This window comes from Myotis lucifugus, unplaced genomic scaffold (assembly GCF_000147115.1).
Source record: "Myotis lucifugus unplaced genomic scaffold, Myoluc2.0 scaffold_142, whole genome shotgun sequence".
Classification (NCBI taxonomy): domain Eukaryota; kingdom Metazoa; phylum Chordata; class Mammalia; order Chiroptera; family Vespertilionidae; genus Myotis; species Myotis lucifugus.
The window spans coordinates 2,146,676-2,170,278 of NW_005871190.1; the positions used below are offsets into that span (position 1 = coordinate 2,146,676).

The following is a 23,603-nucleotide window of genomic DNA, read 5'->3' on the forward strand; positions in this document are numbered from 1 at the left end:
GCCGGGCTGTTGGGTATTTTATAGCCGCTTCCAGGTGAAGCAGGCACTTGTAGCTGTGTGGGCAAAAGCACAGGACTGGAATCAGGGTAACCTATTCAGGAATGGGGGGAAATGTGCAGCAGCGACGAACAGAATGACTAGCGAGTTGAGCAGAGAATGAAGGTAGAAACACTGGCTCATACCAGATTACGCATGACCTTGAAGGACAAGCTTTACTCAGGAGGTCTAGACTCTAGATTGACAAAATGAGCTTGCTCTTTGGAAAATATCTCAGGCTGCGTTAGAGAAGAGGGACTGAAGCTGAGGGGACAGTGATCAGTTAGCAGGAGATTTTAGTGACTGGGGGGAAAATGAGGAAAGCCTGTCAAAAAGCATAAAAGAAAACTTCTAGAAGGAAAGCTAAAATGGAAATTAAAATTAACCTGGATCGGCACCAATATTCCTCTCATTACAACAAAGAAAAACAGGCAAGATAACACTTGCAACTGTCATTTACAATTTTTTAATTAGAGTTTGGCAGTATAAAAATGGCTCTGCATTTTGAAGCTGGAAGTTATAGATTTACAAAGTAACTTTAAAATGTTTTTCAAGCATAAATAATTTTCACATACAGAGAGAGAAATTTACACAAATACTCATTTACCTGATCATGGCTCTCTGCATAAGCAATGCACTTTTCAAGGTAGCGTCTGTTTGTGAGTGTGTGCACTATGTCGCCCATATTCCAATCTTCATCTTTAAACTCTTTAAGTAGCTAGATGTAAGAGAGAATATAATTAGCATAAACCATTATAGTTCCTACATTAAATCCCAGACTTAGGGTATGCATCATATTATTATTTGACACAGAGATATAAGCCCACCCATATAGCAAAGATATCTTTATTGAAACTTTTTCTGAAATCACAGCTTTTAAGCAGACTGTCCAAAATGACATTGGTGTAATGTGTGTGTGTCAGTGTGTGCACAGGTATATTTTTACTTTTGTGCAGATGGTTTAATCATTGCACTTTAGAATTTTTGCAACCAGTTTTCCCCTGTAACAATTGCTACCTCTTGATTAATAACTACAGAAAAGTGTTGTTGTGCAATATATCTCTTTCTGTAACTTCCACAAGGCAGAGGTATACTTGCTACATTTTTAGGTTAGATTAAAAAACAACACACAAAAAACTAGCAGGAACAGTGTTTTGTTCCATTCTTTAAAAATAATAATTTAAAAAACAACTATTATTTAAAAGTTTAAAGGCTAATTATTATAACATAAGTATCATCTTAACAGACCACACATTTTTGCCTCCACTCATTTGCACTCAGTCTTCAATCTGCCTCTGTCTCTCTAACACCACTTCAATTGCAAATGCCCTTGCCAAGATCTCAGATGACCGCCTCTCCGGTCAGTAATTGCTCTTTCTTAGGCAAATACTTGCTGTACATGTTGACAAGGCTAACTCCTTCCTTCACCACCAAATGCTTTCCTTCCTAATCTACACTGAAAACTTCTGATTGCTTGGTGTTCCCACCACTCTGGGCATTCTGCAAAGTCTCTTTCTCTGTCTGCCCTAGAAAAGCTGGTGCTCCTCAGAGCCATGTCCTTAAAATAGCCCTTTCCTTTACTCTCTTTCTGCATAGGCTCATTTCTCTGTTCAAAGTGTCAATTGCACTCCGTGACAGGCAGAATTCTAGGGTGGCCCCATGATTCCTGCTCCCTCATAGTCACACCTTTGTGCGACCCTTTACATAGAGTCTGGGTGGGACCTTGAATATAATGAGTGCCCTCTGAAGAAACCATGATATAACTGAATAATGTTTTAAGTTGCTAAGTGTGTAGTAATTTGTTATGCAGCAAGAGAAAACTAATGCAGATGTTGGGAGCAGAAGTTGGGTTCAGGCCTGCTTGTATCTTCCTTTGCTATTTTTTCCCTATGGAATTCAGATGTGCTTAGCCATTCCTTGTAACTGCTCTGTGAATTACTGGGCACCAGAGGGCAGGCTGCCTTAGGCAGAATAATGGTCACCCATAGTTGTTCACATCCTAATGTCCAGAATCTGAATACCATGAATTACAGGGATTTTCCTAAAAAGGAGGCATGACTTGTGAGAGTAAGGGGTGACTTGAAGATGCTACCCTGCTGGATTTGAAGATGAAAGAAGGGGCCATGAGCCAAGGAATATAGGTGGCTTTTAGAACCAAGAAAACTCAAGGAAACCAGAGCCAGAACGTAGCCTTGCCAGAGCCTTGATTTTAGACTGTGAAGACCCATTTCAGATTTGTGATCTACCGAGATATAAGAACTACATGATTGTAAATTTGTGTTGGTTTAAATCAAGATAAAGCAACACTTTGAAACTGTTACAGACCTACACAATATGCATAAGTAATTTTTGACAAATGTATTGAAATAATTCAATGGAAGGTAAACATACAGGGGTGGGCAAAAGCAAGTTTACAGTTGTTTGTATGAAAAAAGGCATGTAGGTTATGGTTATTAAATAGCTTTTTTAACTCAAAGGAATGTCACAATGCAACTGTTAGCCTACTTTGGCCCAACCCTATTTTTTTTAACAAACCAGGCTGAAGAGTTGGACACTCATAGGAAAAAAGAAAACATTGATTAAGTCTTACGTATTGCATAAAAATGAACTCAAAATGGATCACAAACTTAAATGTAAAAGTAAAAATATAAAATGCTTAACAAAAAACATAGTCAAAGAATTCTTGGACTGGACACCAAAAGAGGGACCTCTAAAATGGGATTCATCTGTAATACCATCAACAATGACATTTTAAAAATTAAAAATTAAAATAATAAAATGAAATAAAAAAGATAAATTGGCAGCAATCAAATTTAAAATAAACAAAGAACTTTAGCTCCATGAAAGCCTACATGATGAAAAAGCAAACAATCAGACTGGGAGAAAATATTTGTGAACCACATATCTAACTAAAGAGTTGAATCTAGAATATACAGAAAACTCATAATTTCACAGTAAACAAAAGATCCAATTAGAAAACAGTCAAATGACAGGAACAAACATTTTATCAGAGAATACAGAGAAGAAGAAAAAACATACAAATGAAAAGATGTTCACCATTATATGCCATCAAAGAAATGCAAAATAACCACAGTCAAGTATCACTACAGATCTATAAAATAACTAAAATAAAAAAAGACATCACCAGGTGCCATTGCTGGAGGATGTACAGAAACTTCATCCCTCCAACAATGGTGGTGAGAATATAAAATGGTGCAGCTACTCTGGAAATAGTGTGGCAGTTTCTTAAAAAATTAAATGTCCAACTACATGATCCAGAAATGTAGAGAATTTATCCTAAAGTAATTAAAAGAAATGGGCATCAATGCCAGCGTATGATTTATGGTCATAGAAAAACCTGCAAACAAATGTTTATAGCAGCTTTTCTTTATAACAGCCAAAACCTAGAAACAATCCAGATGTCTTTTAATGGGCAAATGATTAAACAAACTGTGGTATATCCATACCATGGAATACTATTCAGCAGTAAAAAGCAATATACTGCTGACACATGCAACAACCTGGATGAATCTCCAGAGAACTTTGCTGAGAAAATATGATAATCCAGAAAGGTTATATACTATATGATTCTATGTATATAACATTCTTGAAATGACAAAATTATAGAAATGAAGATTAGATTAGTGGTTTTAACAGCTTAGGAAGTGATTGGGGGCAAGAGGGATGTAGGTGTTGCTTTAAAGGCAACCTGAGGAAACCTGAGGTGAAGGAAGGGTTCTGAATCGTGACTGTATCAATGTCAGTATCCTGGTTGTGATACTGTACTGTAGCTTTGCAAGATGTTACCATTGGGAGGGATACTTGCTAAGAGAATATCAGATCCCATGGTATTATTTCTTACAGCTGCATGTAAATCTATAATTTTCTCAATACAAAAAGAGTAATTAAAAACTATATGTGCTAAGAAATACTATGTGCACAGTAAATATTTAGTGGAATTAATGAATCAATGAATGAGTATAATTAAGTACTTATATCACCATTACTTAAACAGTTATCCTATACAATAAAAGGCTAATATGCAAACTGTCCCCTTGACCAGGAGTTTGACGGGGAGTTCAACCGGGAGTTTGACCACGGGGCGGGGCAGGGCTGGCCAACCGCCCACGGCCCACCCCGGCCGGCCCAGCTCATCTGCCCCAATCCTCTAGTTAGATAATAAAAATGATGAAATAATATTAAATGAGAGATAGCAAATTTGGCATATTTTGGGTTGGCAAATATTTGTTCAGTAAATGATTACACTAATATATTACAAACTACTGATTTTGAAATCATACAAGTATAGTAGGTAATTTGCTTCTGAACAACAAAAAACATAAATGGAAAGACCATATTATGAAGCAACATTCTAATCTAAATCATACCCTAAAGGTAAATGACAATGAATGCCACAGATATTCTGGATAAAGTTATTTGGATTAATACTCTTGCATGTTTCATTGACAGTTGAGGAAATGATAGTTATGCAAATATTTTATTAAATGTACAACTTATAAAAGTCAGGGAACATTTCTGAATTTTAAAAATATTACTTTAACTCTCCCTAGTCTTATTAAACTAAGAGCCCTGTTTTTGTGATGCAAAAATATTTTTAAATAACTACATAAAACAAGATGGCATCTGCCTCGGAGCATTTACAGTCTAAACAGACAGCATGGTCATATCTTAGACAGAGGACAATACATTTTTCCGTTTGTATGATGTGCTGTCTTGTACGGTGCCTTCGGCATACAGGGTACTACAATGTTTAGTAAGTTAAAAAGAATATTGCCATCATTCAAAAAAGGAAAATGATTACACTGTGAGCTAATATTGTTTGGAAAAAATTCTAGGCTGATGTACACCTTGAAATATTCTTGAATCTGCAAGAATATTGGCCAATGGTGAAGGCTTCTCAATGGGAAGTTAACAAAGTAACATTTGGCACTTGCTAGGGAAAATGTGTAAAAAATTAGAAAATGTAAGTGATGGTGAGTAGATAAAAAACCTTAAACCAAGGTGAAAAACTTGAAGACCACAGCAGTTTTTAAAATGACAAATAGAAAGTAACATTCCCACTTATGAAAACTAGATGCTCATTTGTTTGTTTGATTTCTAAAATCAGTCCTCTCAATAAAACACTTGTTTTTTGCATTGGCAATGTTTGAAGAGTCATTATAAATGGGGAAGCAGAAGTCATGTTGGTAGAGTTTTAATGCCACAGCTGTGCATTGCACAAACTGCCTGGAGCTCAGGAAAGAGTGAAAAGATGAGTACAATAACCACTTCCTTCAGAATAGGCTCTATGGTTTTTCTATGGAAAGTCAAGTATTTCTAACACTGTGATCTCTTGCACCAACTCATGTCTGCACTAAAGGGCTCATCAGAAAGCTATGATTATTTAATACACTAGAGGCACGGGGGGGAGGGGGAGAGAGGTGCAGGTGTCCCTCAGCCCAGCCTGCACCCTCTCACAATCTGGGACTGCTGGCTCCTAATCACTCACCTGCCTGCCTGCCTGATTGCCCCTAACTGCTTCTGCCTGCCAGTCTGATCACCCCCTAACCGCTCCCTGCCGGCCTGATTGACACCTAACTGCTCCCCTGCCGGCCTGATCACCCCCAACTGCCCTACCCTGCAGGCCTGGTCCCCTCAACTGTCCTCCCCTGCAGGACTGGTCACCCCCAAATGCCCTCCCCTGCCGGCCATCTTGTGACAACCTGGGAGCGGCCATCTTGTGATGTGAGGGTCCATTTGCATATTACCTCTTTATTGTATAGGATATCTGACTCCTTACACATATTCAGCCTATGATTATGGAGTTGGCCACTCAAAAATGTTCTATCAAATCTAAGTGTATATAACAACTTTAGTCCGGTAGGCAAACATTAAATGAAACAAAATACAATACAAACTACTTGACCTGTCATTAATTTTAATACAACTGTATTAGAAATGATGTATAAGGTATGATGTACAATTATTCATTCTTAGTTACTAACACATGCTAAGGACTTTTAAATGTTGAATAAAATATGTTGAGGAAAGACCATATTATGAAGCAAATACTTGGAATTAAGGAGTATCTTCTACATTAATTGATAATTTGCCAGCAGAAATGTGTGGAGAGCGGCTACAGTGTTTGGACAGGTTCAAGCCTGGGACTAATGAGAGGGCACGGTCCACTCGTGGCAAAGCCACGTGCAGGTCCCAGCTTGGAGGGCAAAGCCCTCCCAGCACAATTATAGCTAAAGGCTATGGTTGTAAACTTGACCTTATGGTCCAAACCTGTGGTCCCAGGTGGCTGAATGATGGAGGTGCAGCAAGTGCTGCCAAAACAAAGCTTGATAGAGTTCTCAGGTGCATGTGATTAAGTAGATTCGAAACTCGCAAGAACATTGTAAACATCTTGACCACGCCCTTGCTTTGCCTTGTGGGATCTGACTATAAAATAAAGACTCAGCTTACAGGCTGTGGCACTGTCTCTCCATCTGAGAACAGTGTCCCACCCGGTCCCAACTGTATTCTCTTGTCTGTCTTCTTTAATCCTTCACCGCCCCTCCTCAGGTTCACCCCTGGCCGTGTTGGACACAGTTCAGAAATGGATGCTTTGATGAAGTTTAACATGTTTTAAATATAGAGCACTGAAGTTTTGTACAATTGCACTGATAATGCAAAATTCCACTTACACAGCTAACATTATATTAATCATATTTTCCCCTTTGCCTGAATAGTGCAAATCTGAATACTTTCAACTAGAACTTTTAGAAATTTGAGAAGCACAAGACTTAACACATTTATGGGAGAATTTAGTACTTAAATTATAATATCTGTAACTAATAATTACAACTAAGAAATAAATGCAAAGAAATAATAAACAAACCAACGTAATACATGCTATCCACACTCAAAAAATATTTACAGAAGATCTTACCTTAATCCATTTATCTGGAATTGCCATGGCTAATCGATAGTCAAAGCCACAACCTCCCTGGGAAATTGGACAACATAGAGCTGGCATTCCTGATACATCCTAAAACAAAGGACATCAGCATTATCTGTTCATACTGCTCACATTTTTATTAAATATTTCTTTGACAGTAATGGTAAGGCCAATAAATAAAAACAACAAACAGGGGCACAGACTTTGATTGTTGGAGTGTTTTGATAGCACAATTGTAAAAATAGATAAAACTGTGATAGCCTATCTCATTCCCCCAAAAAACTTGCGTGTTGATCATTGCAGGGCAACTTTAATCCCATGAAGCTAAATTTTTCTTTTCTTTGTTATCACATAGAGAACACAAAATAGTACAACTATTATTGCTAAACATGCTTTCTTAGACTGACTTTTGAGCTACTCTGTGAACATTTTTATTAGTTACTGCTTTCACGAAACACAAAAATGCACGTAGCATATATCTGCTATGCTTGCTATTTGGCATGCAGTATATTTTGTGAGCACTTAGCTCATTTCTGATGAACTGGAAAGTAGAGTTAGTGCATTAGTAGTGAAGCAATAAGATGGCTTTCAGTGTAGTTGGTTATACTTGGAAAGGTTCTCTGAGGTTATCTAGTGGATCCTCTTCATTCAGAACATACAGAAATTGAGGCTTACTGAGGTGAAGAGATCTCTAAAGAGATATGCTTCTCAATGGTGGGGCCAGGACTCAGATGTCAGGCCTGTAAAGACTAACTTTCTACTTTGTCATGCCACCACTAGACTACTGAAAATCAAATAAATATATATTCAATCAAACAAACAGATAAGTTAAAAAAAATGGTATAAAGACCCAGATATAACAAAATATTTCATTGTAGCAACAGTGGCAGAATATGAGCCAAGTACTAGCCATAATATCTTTCAAATAAATCTTTTCCCTTTACTCCACTTGTACAGCCACTATCTTATCTTCATAACTGCTTGCGTAGACCATGATGTGTGCAAATGGAATTCACCATCTCCAGTTTCTCTTCACTATCTGCTGGCAAATTAACATCTTATGAATCAGATCCTATTACTGCCTATCAATAGTTTAATAGCCAACAATCGAAAACTCAAATTCAGCGTACATTAAGCATTGATGACATAATTTACTATTTGATTATCTTTTTCCTATCTTGCTGTTAGAATGTAAGATTCGTGTGGCAGAAGTTTTTTGTTGTTGTTGCTATTTACTGATATATGCCAAGAATCTAGAAGAACAGAATAGTACCTGGCATGAAGCAGGTATTCAATAAATATTTCTGAGTGAATGAATGGAAAGTACTGTCAGCATTTAAAGACATGTAAGACATACTGTATGACCTTCAGCGATTCATAAACGTCAACCTAAATACATCTACACACACTTATTATCAGGAAGTGACAATGTGATACAGTTGTCCTCATGGTTATCTTAAATACACAGAAAGTGCAATGGAGACACCTATATCTTTCAAGTACTAAATACTTCATCCACTTTGAAATATTTACTTTTCCCTGTGCATGTTACAAGCTTTTCTACTCATGTCATTGCCAAAACTCTTCTTATAAAAGAATATGAATTATGAACTCTCTGACACTTAAGTTCTTCTTCCATAACACCATCCCCAAACTGTTCCTACAGAAAAGCTGGAAAAAAGAAATATATGATCTCTTTGGACTCCCAAAATAGTTTATTAATTGGTTTTCTTACGGATGAGAGGTATAGGTAAATGTAGTACATCCATAAGAAATAAAATATTTGTCAAGTTTATCTTATTTCTACACAGTGCTTTACAGCATATAAAGTGAAAAAAAGATGACTAAAAATAAGTGTAAAAAGATGGTTAACAGAAAAAACATTTTAAAAATTATATTTATCAAAATATGCTACATTTTCACAGATATGATAGTTATCAAGTTCAGTTCTTCATAAGCATTGACTGAAAATGTATTAAATATCAGGCACCCATGTCAGGCACTGGGATTAGAGACACAAGGCCTTCTGAGAAGAGGTTCCATGAGACCAGGAGTTTGCAGAAGACTGGTCATAGGCAGATATTAAAGATCAAGACAATTTTACTCAGGAAAACATTAAGTTCATTCTATATTTGGTCTAAAGGTAGCTTTAGGAAATAGTTTGATAGGAAATAGAATTTGCTAAAAAAAAAACTATTTGGACACCAATTGGTCTTGATTCCTAAATCTGAACCCTAGAAAGTGTCTCCACTAATGCATATGGATATTTGTTGATGTCTTTTGAAAGTGGAGAATTAATGACAATCATTTAAAAATATTAAAAGAAAAAACAGGTAAACATAAAAATCACTAAAATAAATATTTTTTAAATAAAAAAGATTGATACCAATCAACATAGCATATTTAAATAATCATGGGTTTCAACAGAGTTAAAATAGTTTGCATTCTTTAATATCTAAAGGGCATTTACAACTATTCCAGAGGGGAGGAAACTTTAAAATATTTTAAATTAATATATGGCAAATATAACTGTGTGGATTGGTAGATATATTTCAGAAAAAAGTTACAATTTTAATAAATGTCATTATAAAAACATTCAAATATATACTATAGCACTTTATATAAACTTCATTACTTATTCATGATATCACATTCCTTTCTTTAAAAAAAGTTCATGAAGATCAATTCCACATTTTGAAGAGACTTCCACCAGAAAAGTGATGCATTGAAATTGAAGTAGTTTTCAATTTAAGTAGAATGAATTGAAGACACAACTTGTTTAAAAAAATGTAATACCAAGTAATAAAAAGTAGGCTAAGTCTCAAAGTTTCATTGGTAGAAACACTGATAACCAGACAAGGGCTCCCTGAATGAGGAAACTATTTTACTTGAAATGAACAAAAAGATCAATGTAACAATTTTAAGTTTCATGTATTAAATAAATGCTTCTCTTTTTCCAGTACCCACTTTTGATTTGTGCTGTCATTATTTATAATAATTTGACAAATCTTTTATTTGAATTGACATAAATAAAATTGATAAATTAATTAATTTTTGATTAAAAGATAAAATTAAAATATATACAAAACAAAATAAAGTTTAAAACACAGTGTGATTGATGTTCAAAGATAGTCAGCATAAAGTATTAGCACAAATAGCAAGGTTTATAAGCTATGACCAATTGTAGGTAGGTAGAGTGTGAAATAATACTGGACACCAAAATGGTATTACAATCTTTGGGTTTTTAAATATCCCATATAAGAATTTATTCCAGGCATTTAGGATCCATAGCTTTATTTCTAGAAGATATTTAGAAGGCAAAGGCCTAAGGAGAGTAACTGTTTCCTACCCAGAAAGTCATACCATCTAGTTGGAGATGGGATTTTGAGAAATAATGAATAAAATGATAAAAAATAATATAATGAATAAAAGCAATACAAACAATAAATACTACAGAAAGGAGATAGTCACTAACTACTACATTTCATTCCAATGAATTAAGGCCAACAATGTGAAGAGACAACTCTGATTCTTTTAACAATAGTCTTATTATTTTTATATACCAACCACTGCACTTTGTATAGAATATTTTTTACATACTGAATTTAATTTTAATAATAAATCCAAGTCAGAGGACTCAGGAAACCAGAGGGAGTTTAGTACTAAACTAAATTAGCATAAGCATTTAACAAACTTAATTTATCACATTTATCACCAAGAGGGAATTGTCAATTATGCATATACCGAATTATATCATTACAGTGCAGCTTTGGGACAGTTAATCATGAACCTTCAGTAATCATGAATAACTAGTGAACATTTAGCAATCTGAGACAGTAACGTAAACAAGAAAGGTAATCGCATCAGAACAAGAGAGGCTTTGGAGGAGCTGGTAGGCAGCGATCCATGCCATCTCTAATGATTTCACCAGGAAAGAAAAAATAAATAAATAGACAGAAGCCCATGAATATTCAATTATTTTCTCTGCTGAATGTCTCATGGCAGAAGGATCTGTCCACTGAGTAGGATATTTTACTTCCTAACCATTGGCATTTTCTCTTTTAACAATGGAATGATAACAAGTAATTAGTGTACCCTATCTCCTAGAAGGAAAACTGAATTCTAAATAATGTGCCAGCCATACAAGGTAGCTGAAGTCAGGGTACAACTTCAGTTATGCAATTATTGACAACATGAAATTAATTATTCAAATACTGTATGCTGACAAAATGTTCCCTATATTAAAGGGGGTCAGAGGGTAGAGATCACCATGGCTTTACCTCAGCTATTGTAATAGAATCTGGATACAACATGTGAACCAAATGATTTGCCAGCATGAGATAAATCAAGGCATCTTCATCTACTTGTAGTCCAAAATATTCATGATAATCACCTGAAAAACCTTGACCTGGAGAATAGAAAATCAATATAAATGCATTATGTTAACATGCAAGTCTTAACTCTGTACAAATGCGCCCACCAATTAGTTTGTTGATACCTGTTTTGTGATCATAGCAAAGTGTAATGAGCCTGGATACCCCATAACGTTATCATCAGCAAATATATGATCTCACTTAGAGAAGTAGTCCATATCAATAATCCTGCCATCCAACTTTTGTTTTAGAGAAGCAAACAAACTAAACACTTTGATTTAACATTTTAATTAAAATTTATAGCAGAGAAATAAAATAAAATGATACCTAAAGGAATTCTAAATTTCAACTTTTGGGTATATTTTTTGTCACATCAGATGTTAATGTTAAATAGCTTCTATTAGATCCCTCTGAAGTAAAGAAAAACAAGAATGAAAACTATCATAAAATTGAGACAAAGCCCTAACCGGTTTGGCTCAGTGGATAGAGCATCGGCCTGCAGACTGAAGGGTCCCAGGTTTGATTCCTGGCAAGGGCATGTACTTTGGTTGCAGGCACATCCCCAGTAGGGGGTGCACAGGAGGCAACTGATCCATGATTCTCTCTCATCGATGTTTCTAACTCTCCCTTTCCCTTCCTCTCTGTAAAAAATGAATAAAATATATTTTAAAAAATGGAGACATAAAGTTTATAGTATTTTAAATATGTCCTTCAATTTATGCAATATGAATTTTCTATGATGACAGAAAGATTTTAACATCCTCTAACATCTTTTACCTCCTCTTCCCAAACTCCTTATTTTGGTTCCTTATTGCATATTTCAGTTATTGAGATTATACAATTTACTTTCCATTCCTCCAGTTTACCCTTATGTTAATAAAGTCAAATTAGTACTTAATACCTACTTTTTTCCCACCTGTTTCCCTATATCTAAGTTCTTTATTTTGATTCACTTTTTCCCTCTGCTTCCCTATATCTAAGTTTATTTTGACTTATCTTTTTAGAGGATTTCATCACTGAAGGATATTTTCAAGTATAATTCAAATTTACACCTCGATGGCAATTCAACTATCAAAGTCTTGAGTCAGACTTTGTTTCCCTAAGGATTTTATAGACATTGCTATTGCCAACAGTGTAGTAGAACCCAGACTTTTTCTTTTCATCCATGAAGGTAAATTGATTTTTCTTCCTACTTGACACCTAAAGACTTTCTCCTTAGCAGTGAATTTTATGAATTAAATATTCTGTGTCTTAATAGTTTAATCTCAATTGTTTTTCTGATATGTATTCTTTTTCAGTGCAATTTCAGTGTGTTTTTTCCCCTCCCTCATCATTCAGAGGGGGAACATGTTAAGTAATTAAACATGTTTTTCTTTACCATTTCTACCCATAAAAAGCATATCCCATATCTGTAGATTTCAGTTCATTTCCCCAATTCCAAAATTCCTTGGAAAATTCCTAGCCCTCATCAGAGGAAGGTTCTGGCAGGGGCATGTAGATGTTTTAATATGGCAGATCTTTCTTGAATTTTGCCAGGGTTGCCTTTTTCATCCCCTAAATAAGCTACTCTCCAAACTGGAGGAAGTTAATGAAGCCTGCCATGTTTTATAGGTTCAACTTCGTGCATAGAACATTTCACAGGACCATTTCCATGCCTGTGCTGCATGGTCTACAGACAGCAGCACACTTAGAATACAGCTTCTGTCCTTGGCAGCCACTTTTCAACATCTAAATGCCTTTTTTTGATTGGTTGTAGCTGATAAATATTTGACCATTAAAATATAATTGTTTGAGATGTTATCTATTGAAGAATTAGATTCTGTGACCCTGCTTCTTTGTACAACTTTTAAATCTAAGAACTCTGATCAATATTTTTTATTACAAATTAAGTTATAATTTAGTTTAAACTGAGTATATATATATATATATTTAAAATATACATATTTTCTTCAATGTTTCATATGCAGGAACCCCCACATTCACAAATGTTCTCATTTATTATTTTACATTGTAAATGCTGTCATATTCACAGCCCGAGTCTGCTACAATAAATGGTTTCCTTAAAAAACATTTTTAGGAAAAAAATATGTATTAAGATTAGCATATTATTAAATAAATTAAGATAACACAAAGAAGTTATATTCTTATATGCATAGCCCATGGATACAGGCAATAGGGTGGCAAAGACCTTGGGGGAGGGCAGAGGATTGGGGAAGACATCTGTAACAATAAAAAAATATACATTAAAAAAGAAAATAATTATCTTTTATTTACTTATAAAATGTTTATACACAACCTCTTACCAAAAAGGGATCAGAAATGACTAGAAAAAATGCCCATAATGAAAATCAAGCCAACAATAACAGTCATGACAGCTTCTATAACTAAACCCCAAACCTGATTGTAATGTGCCAGTAAAACAATAACATCAAATCTTTTTTTTTCCATTATTATTAATTTTTAAATTGTTATTTTTTAAATTTTTTTATTGTTTAAGTTATTACATATGTGGGTGGGAATAAGTAACATCAAATCTTTAGTTACGTCTGTAATAGATCAGATTACATACCCATTCCATGGTGATGATAGAGCATGGATGTAATACCATCAAAACGAAAACCATCAAAGCCATATTCTTCCAACCACCATCTTATATTTGACAGAAGGAATCTTAAAACTTCCCAGCTAAAATATTAGAGAAATATATATTTAACCACAGTGGTATATAGTGTTTTACTTAATTGTTATACATTGTTTGCTAAGAGTATTAATTAAAATTACAACTCTCTACCTTAAGAATTATCTATCTATAATAATAAAAGTGTAATATGCTAATTAGACCAGACAGCTGAATGACCTACCAGACATCCTTCTGGACAAAGCCTCAGCTTCGGGGGCTGAGGCAGAGGCAGTTAAGGGCAGTCAGGCAGGCAGGCAGAGTGGTAAGGGGTGATCAGGCAGGCAGGCAAGCAGTTAGGAGCGATCAGGCAGGCAGGCAGATGGGTAAGGGGCCATCAGGCAGGCAGGAGAGTGGTTAGGGGCGATCAGGCAGGCAGGCGAGAAGTTAGGGGCATCAGGCAGGCAGGCAGAGGCAGTTAGGAGCCAGTGGTCCTGGATTGTGCGAGGGATTTCCGACTGCCAGATCTCTGTGGGATCAGGCCTAAACCAGCAGTCAGACATACCTTGAGGGGTCCCAGATTACAAGAGGGTGCAGGCTTGGCCAAGACCCCCCCTACCCATGCACAAATTTCATGCACCAGGCCTCTAGTATCCTATAAAAGCCAGACAATTACTAACATTTATCTAATTTTTTTGATGAAACTCATTCTAAAAGGATGTCTTTAGTTTACAGAATACTTTAAAATTTTCCAACTGAATTTCTACAGATAAAACTTATTTTCTAGCTCTTCCCCATCCCTGTCACTCCACATTTTCTTATACCAACCCCATTTACTCATTTACATCACCACCTTGGGCTTGTGGACATTAGATGTCAATTTCTAATATAAAATATCATGGAGTGAATTTTTTCCAGGTAGACATAGGTTCAAATGTAAAAACTGTGTCCTAATATCTACAAAGTTAAAATAACAGGGGGAAAAAGAGCCAATGATTTGTAATTCAATGAAAACCAGTAAAGGGAGATGATACGAATTCAGTAACTGAAAAGAAAACATTCCCCGGTATCAGAGTTGATTAAGGGTAGAGTTACTAAATGTTCTTCTAATTCCTGTTACTACAATATTTAATCTATCTCTTCTTGACCTAAAGGAGTAATACAACTGCATTTAATATATTAAAAGAAAATTACATATTTAGCTATTATTTATTACTACGTGGTAGACAGATTATTGGCACTGATAAATAGAAAAAGAATTTCCTGTGATAATCAGAAAAGAAACAACAACAATGGACCATCTAATTAAAAAGTTCTAATGGGTTAAGAAATATTAAATTATATTCTTTATACCTCTTTAATCCTCTTAACCTGAAAAAAATGTCTAACCAACATAAGCAATCCTTTAAAAAAATCACAAGATTAAACTGAAAGAAACAAATCAAACTTGCTGTGCTTTCAAAATAATATATTTAATGAATCACTAATGACATGTAAAATAGATATGTCATCTATAGAGACAAAAAAGAGATACACAAAATGTTATAGAGGAGCAAACTATCTACAACAAAAATAATAAAGAAACAAAATCTAGAAGGTTTTATTATTTAACGAAACTTCAAGAAATACATTCAGGGAAAAGAAAAATAAGAGCTAACATTTTAAAGTTAATAGCAGCAAATGGAAAGCAAAAGTTAAAAATATTAATTATCTGGTCATATATGTTTTCTAAAACTAGATTAATAAGAGGAGTTAGTTTAAAAAAACTAGTCTTATGAGGGTAACACTGTAACAACTTATAAATAATTGCCTTTGTTTAAGAAAAATTATGAACTATCAGTGCCGGAAAAGGGGAAAGACAGACTCAGAAATATGTTCCCACTATTTCATACCGTGATAAATCTAGACAGATTAACACTCTTAGTAAACTCAGTGTCCAGATGAAACTAATTTTAAAACAGATTGCTTCTTCTCAGGTCATAAAATCAGGGATTTAGAGGACCTGAAAGACTAAGGTCTGAGATTATAAAATAACCAGAGCATACATACAAGCACTTGCATGAACACATTCCAGAACTTAAAGTAGAAAAATAGCAGGTCATAACGCATGTAGAGTCTCTTTGGAATAAAGATGTAGCTTTCTTTTTTCTTTTCCTTACACTATGTAAAAAACCATCTTAATGACAGTATACTTAATTATTATAGACTAGCGGCCTGATGAACGAAATTCATGCAAGGGGCTTGGCCTTCACAGCCCCGGCTTCATCTGGAAGGTTGTCTGGAAGGTCGTTCGGCTGTCTGGTCTAATTAGCATATTATGCTTTTATTATTATAGATATTTATTCCAGATCATAGGCAAACTGTGCCAGGGGTCCTCCAGATCACCTCAGGTTCAGTGATTCGCCAGGAAGAGCCACAGGACGTGGCAGATAGTTGTGCTCATGCTATGATTTATTACAGCAAAAGGATGATAAGCAAAATCAGCACCAGGAAAGGTGCACGGGGCAAAGTCAGGAAGAGTCTAGGCAAATCTTCCAACAGTTGTCTCCTGATGGAGTCACTCTTAATTCCTCCAGCAAAGAATTATCTCAACACTTGGGAAATGTTGGTCACCAGGGAAACTCATGAAAGACTCCATTTCTAGTGAATATGTCAAAATCTAGACTCCCAGAAGGAATGTGGAAATTCAGTATAAGACACATTATTTCTACAAAGAATTTAGGCACAGTCAGCCACTGATCTCATTCTGGGAATTGCGAGCACCCTCCTGAATCAAAGTTCTCAAATGCTAGCCAAGGACCCATCTTCCATGCAGGCATTTCTAAGGATAGCAATCTTATTTGTGTTCTATTAACTCTTTTCTACATAAAAACAGAACCACTTAATAAACACTTGTTATATAATTATAAAATTCTATAGGTCAGTGGAGTAAAAATCTTCTTTACAATATCTCAGAGGTACTCAGACCTCAAAACCAAGTGGAGGAATTTTAAATATACATTAAAAACCTAAATACATAAGGGCCTCTGGTTAATGCACTCTGCTGTCCTGCACTCCACATTCCAGCAGTCACGTGGACAATAACATACTGATACTTGTATAACAATGAAATAATTCACTAAATTTAGGATTTTTCTTTGAAATAGAACACTAGAACAAGCTTAAGGAATATGTAGCAGTGAAAACATAAATTTCAAAAGATTTCTATTACTATTTCTACTATCATGATTTTCATAAGTGCCACTTTTTTTGGTGGGGGGGGTGAAAAACAGAAGAGTTATGATGTATTATAAATTATTATTTAATTATAATTATTCACTGCCCTCTGTAGTAATGAATGACCTGAATCATCTCAACTGAATGATCTGTCTTGAGTCAAAGTATGAAATTGTCTGGCAAAGGTAGGTATAATAAAAAAGGCAATTTACCTTTTCTACCTTAAAATGTCATTGAACCATCCATGACAGAGTTGATATATCTAGTTGATTAGAGTCCCATAAAAAAGATCAAGTAGAATTTAAGAGCATAGTTTTACTTTGTTGTGCTAGCAGACAAGGCAGGACTTTGATTTTAAGATTACTCCATTGACAGAGAGAGACAAATACCATATGATTTCACTTATATGTGGAATCTTTAAAACAAAGTAAATGAACAAATAAAAGTGAAAGATTCATTGACACAGAGGACAAATTGATGGTTGACAGATAAAAAGGGTTTGGGGGACTGGGTAAAAAAGTTGAAGGGATTAAGAAGTAGAAATTCGAAGTTACAAAATATTCACAGGGATGTAAAGTACATAATCTGGAATATAGTCATTAATATTGTAATAACTAGGTATGAGATCAGGGTGGTATAGACTTATGGGGGAATCACTCCATAAGTTATATAAATGTCTAACCACTATGTTGTATACCTGAAACTAATATAATATTGAACGTTAACAGTAATTAAAAAGTAAATTAATCAATTAGAATATCACAGAAGGCTTTTAAAGCCTATTCTTAGAGTCCACAGGGCAGCCTAGTTTCCAAACAATTAGAGAGCTAGATGTTGACTTTTAGAAGGTGATACTGAAAATATATATACCTTAGTGGCCAGCATGAATGTGTCTGAGAAGTAATCTATTTAAGTCATTAGTGTTATATCTTAAATCGATTAACAGATAAGAAATGAATATCATGACATCTATACTGTCTATAGTAAATTGATGAGCTTATTCATGTTTTTATGCAGCAAGAGCAAATCCCTAAAATCCGGAAAAAATAATGAGATGCAGCTGACTTTCCTGTGAATCAGACACTACGGAAAATGTTTAAATCACAGGTGTCTGATATAGAAACTGAATACAGTGATGAGTAATATATACACTTAAGCTTTTATGGCAATCAAAATAATCAGTACTCTAATTGGTTTAGATGTCTGAAATAGGCAACCTATAATCAAGTAATGAGGCTTTATTAAGGAAATTTTGTAACACATAATTCCAATAGTAAGGTTTTTAGGATACTATCTCTAAAACCAAAGACTGTTGATTGTCTCGCATCCTGCCACTGAACTTTATAACAAAATAAAACACAGTAAATTTTTTTTGGCAAGCAAATATAATCAGCTATAACAACATCTATTAGATGAAGTTATATTTTTTGTTGAAATATATTTGTGGCACTTAGTAACTCCTGGGCTTTTCAACATAAGCAACTTAGTCCACAGCATCTACTAATATTGTATACTAATAAATAGGTGACATTGTTAAACAGTGGCCAAATATAACAAATATGAAGAAAAATTACACATTCCTCTTAGCTATAGGACAGTCTTTGAAGATGAATGGCTATTAAATAGTACATCATAAAAACATGAAGCAAAACCCACATGTTTTGATCTGGGCATTTCAACTGATTGACCTTAAGCAAATATATTTTCTTTTATGAAAAAGGTATGACATGTCAAATAAAACAATTGAATCCTAAATTGCAATAATATTTTAAAATGTATCTTTATTATTGAAAGTATTACAGATGTCCCCCTTCCTTTTTATTGATCCCTCCTCAAAAGGAAGCTACTCTGAAATGTCACTATTGAAAAGAGGTAATATCTAACTATCTAATCTATCTTTAAAATTTAAAAAAGTCATCTATCAATTTAATTTATTTAGATTAACCAATAAAGAAAAAATGTTTGCTTATACTTTCTCAATAGATAGCATACTTTGTTAAAAGAAACTGATTAAGAGAAAAACCTTAAATGGTCAAAAAGTGTCTATTAATATTTAATAATAAATAGCAGTATCATTAATAATAAATTGATCTTAAATTTTAGACTATGGTGAAGCTACTATACATATATTAATTTCAAATAAACTTAGGCAGCAAGCAGCATAAATACTAGTCAGACAAATTGTTAATTGAAGCACTAATCTGTAATTATACAAACTTCGGAACATAGATAGCTATTATAAAACTAGTGACCTAGTGAACGGATTCCTGCACATTGAAAGGAAATTAATTTGAAGAAATATGTTAATATTGCTATTCGCCCTTTCTCTATAATACAAGTGTCAACCAAATTCATGATTGACAATAACAGATTGAAACACACATGTGCGATTAGTGCCAACAAGAGCTTTATATGTATCGTGCATGTACGAGTCAACTTAGCCTTTTATATATATACTAGAGGCCAGGTGCACAAAAATTTGTGCACTCGGGGGGGAGGGGGGGTTCCTCAGCCCAGCCTGTGCCTTCTCGCAGTCTGGGACCCCTCAGGGGATGACCACCTGCTGGCTTAGGCCCGCTCCCCGGGGGATTGGGCCTAAGATGGCAATCAAACATCCCTCTGGCAGCCCGGCAGCCCTCGGGGGATGTCCACTTGCCAGTAGGGAGCAGGCCTAAACTGCAGTCGGACATCCTTAGCGCTGCTGAGGAGGCAGGAGAGGCTCCCACCACCACCGCTGTACTGGCAGCCATCAGCCTGCCTTGTGGCTGAGCAGAGCTCCTCCCATGTGAGAGCACCCTGACCACCAGAGGGCAGCTCCTGCATTGAGCGTCTGCCCCCTGGTGGTCAGTGTGTGTCATAGTGACCAGTCATTCCTAGTCGTTCTGCTGTTAGGGTAGGTTTGCATATTACCCTTTTACTATATAGGAGAGGCCTGGTGCTCGGGTGGGGGCCGGCTGGTTTGCCCTGGAGGGTGTCCCGGATCGGGGTGGGGGTCCCGCTTGGGTGCCTGGCCAGCCTGGATGAGGGGATGATGGCTGTTTGCAGCTGGTCACACCCCCTTCAGGGTGGGGGTCCCCACTGGGGTGCCTGGCCAGTCTGGGTGAGGGGCTGAGGGCCATTTTCAGGCTGGCGGGTGACTGAAGCTCCCAACCTCTCCTTTTTCTTTTTTTTTTTTAATTCTGGGATTTATTTACCTTCTATGGCTGTCACTGGAACTGAGTGCCGGCTTTAGCTCTAAGGCTCGGCTCCAGCTCTGAGACCTCGGCTGCTGAAAGCAGGTATCTGGGTTTGTTTGGCTTCTATAATTGAAACACTGTTGCAACTCCAGCTCTGAGGCCCGGCTGGCTGGAAGCAGGTTTCTGGGGTTTGTTTAGCTTCTATAATTGCAACATTGTTTCTTAGAGTGCAGCTCAGAAGCCAGCAGCGGCAGGTGGGGAACCTTGGCTTCCTCCATCACTGGAGCAAGTAAGCCTCCTGTTCGCTTCAGCTGCCTGGCTGCGGGACGCCATCTTGGTTGGCAGTTAATTTGCATATCGCCCTGATTAGCCAATGGGAAGCGTGTCAGAGGTATGGTTAATTACCATGTTTGTCTATTATTAGATAGGACTAGAAGCCCGTTGCACGAAGATTCGTGCAATAGGCCTTCCATCCCCTGGCTGCTGGCACCGGTTTTCCTCCGGCACCCAGGACCCAGGCCTTTGGTCAGGCCGCAGTGGAGAAGCCAGGTTTCAAGGCTTGAGGCTTGGCTTCTCCCCTCCTGCCGCAGGGAGGCTTGCCTTCTCCGCTGTCACCGAAGCGGAGAAGCCAAGCCTCTTCAGTCTTCAGTCTTCACTCTGGCCGGAGCCTTCAGTCTTCGCTACGTGCCTGCATATGCAAATTAACCGCCATCTTTATTGGGTTAATTTGCATACTCACTCTGATTGGCTGGTGGGCATAGCGGAGGGACGGTCAATTTGCATGTTTCTTTTATTAGTGTAGACTAGTGATCTGGCGCGTGAAATTGCGTGGCCCTGCCAATCCGCGCACCCCGCCCACATGTCTGCCGCCCCGCCTTGACACCTAACCTCTCCACCCAGAGCTTGAGCGCACCTGGCCAGGTCCCCGACCTCTCCGGCCTTTTCTGGCCGCTTCAATCCCCGCCCTCGGTCCTGTGAGTCGCCTTGGGCTGGTCCCACCTCCTCCGGGCACCTCCCCGCTTTCGCCCCATCTCCGGAACAATACAGCAGTTCCGCCATGCTGCACACACAGCCTCCTTCTGAATGGTCATTATGGCGTGAGGGTGTCACAACCATTAGCATATTAGCTCTTTATTATATAGGATGAACTTGCTTAAGTAGACCTGCTTTCTGATTTAGCTAAACTTTTTCCAGCCCAGTGAAGCACCCCACTTCTCTTTCAGGTAATTGTTAGCAACACAGCAGTAAATATCAACACAAAGCAGATTTTTATTGTAGATCATGCAGGGAGAACGAAGGGTAAAATATTTAACTGTAGCAATGTTTGACTATATTCTGCACAGCGAGAAAACCTGAAGTCATTTTCAAGCTCCACCTTTTCTTACTTCTTTCCAGTCGAATCAAGTTTCTAAACTTCCTACATCTCCGTTTTCCAGCTAATGAAAAGAAAATAGGATTCTACCAAGTCTCCTATCTACCTACTCCAGGACTTCTGTGAGGATCAAATGAGATGAGGCATGTGAAAACGCTTCACAGACATTTGGTAAAAGTGTGTGTGTGTGTGTGTGTGTGTGTGTGAAGTAGAAAGGGACCAACAGTAAAGAGCAAAAGTGAGAGTTTCCAGTCTGATATAAAAGAGACAAATAGAAAACAACATATAGGCAGAGGACCTGAAAATACACCTCTCCCAAGAAGACATATGAGCAGCCAATCTATAATAATAAAAGCATAATATGCTAATTAGACCAGATGACCTTCCTGATGAAGCCGGGGCTACGAGGGAAGCCTGGGCCCCGGGTGCCGGAGGGAAGCCGATGCTGGCAGCCTGGGAAAGGAAGGCCTACATTTGCACAAATTTCATGCATTGGGACTCTAATCTAATCTAATAAAAGAGAAACATGCAAATTGACCTCACCTCCGCTGCTCCCCAAGCCAAGTTCACCAGCCAATCAGAGCAACTATATGCAAATTAACCCAACCAAGATGGCGGCCGGCAGCCATGGAGCTGGAGCAAGCAGGAGGCTTGGTTGCCCCGGCAATAGAGGAAGCCAAGCTTCCCGCCTGCCCTGGCCGACTGTGGCCTCCGCTCAAGGCAACAAAGTTTCAATTATAGAAGATAAATAAATCCCAGATACCTGCTTCCAGCCAGCCTCCACTGGGAGCTTGGGTGGCTGGGGGCCATGGCCAGCCTGCAAACAGCCATCAGCCCCTCACCCAGGCTGGCCAGGACCCCCCACCCTGAAGGGGGTGTGGTGAACCTGCAAACAGCCAACAGCCCCTCACCCAGGCTGACCAGACATCCCAGCGGGACCTCCACCCTGAAGGGGCTGTGGCCAGCCTGCAAACAGCCATCAGCCCCTCACCCAGGCTGGCCAGGCACCCCAGTGGGAACCCCTAACCTGAGGGGCTGTGGCCAGCCTGGAAACAGCCATCAGCCACTCACCCAGGCTGGCCCAGGCACCCCAGCAGGAGCCACCTCCCTGAAGTGGGTGTGGCCAGTCCTAAAACGGCCCTCAGCTCCTCATCCAGGCTGGCCAGGCACCCCAGCGGGACCCCCACCCTGATCCAGGACACCCTTCAGCGCAAACCAGCTGGCCCCCACCCATGCACTGGGCCTCTATCCTATATAATACAAGGGTAATATACAAATTGACCCTAACAGCAGAACGACTGGGAATGACTGGTCACTATGACACACACTGACCACCAGGGGGCAGACGCTCAATACAGGAGCTGTCCCCTGGTGGTCAGTGGGCTCCCACATGGGGGAGCTCTGCTCAGCCACAAGGCAGGCTGATGGCTGCCAGTACAGCGGTGGTGGTGGGAGCCTCTTCCACCTCCTCAGTTGCACTAAAGATGTCTGACTGCAGCTTAGGCCTGCTCCCTGCTAGCAAGTGGACATCCCCCAAGGGCTCCCAGGCTGCCAGAGGGATGTCTGACTGCCAGCTTAGGCCCAATCCCCCGGGGAGCGGGTCTATGCCAGCAAGTGGTCATCCCCCGAGGGGTCCCAGACTGCCAGAGGGCACAGGTCGGGCTGAGGGACCCCCCCAAGTGCACAAATTTTTGTGTACCGGTCCTCTAGTAGATATATAAAAAGATGTTCAACCTTACTAGCAATTAGGGAAATGCAAATAAAAACTACAATGTTATACCACCTTACACCTGTTAGAGTGGCCATTATCAACAGCACAAGCAATAACAAGTTCTGGGGGCCCTGTCTATAGTACATGGGATGTTCA

The 23,603-nt window shown here is 37.9% G+C and overlaps 1 protein-coding gene across 1 annotated transcript in view; it reads right to left on the reverse strand.

The window, feature by feature from the left end:
• The window catches only part of GBE1 (1,4-alpha-glucan branching enzyme 1), a 270,676-nt gene that overhangs the window by 99,982 nt on the left and 147,091 nt on the right, over positions 1 to 23,603 (reverse strand). Inside the window, exons 8-11 of the mRNA XM_023758898.1 lie at positions 13,925 to 14,040; positions 11,263 to 11,390; positions 6,974 to 7,072; positions 644 to 754 (exon numbers count right to left, since the gene is read on the reverse strand). Of these exons, the coding sequence (XP_023614666.1) occupies positions 644 to 754; positions 6,974 to 7,072; positions 11,263 to 11,390; positions 13,925 to 14,040 (454 nt within the window). The remainder of the gene's footprint in view (positions 1 to 643; positions 755 to 6,973; positions 7,073 to 11,262; positions 11,391 to 13,924; positions 14,041 to 23,603) is intronic.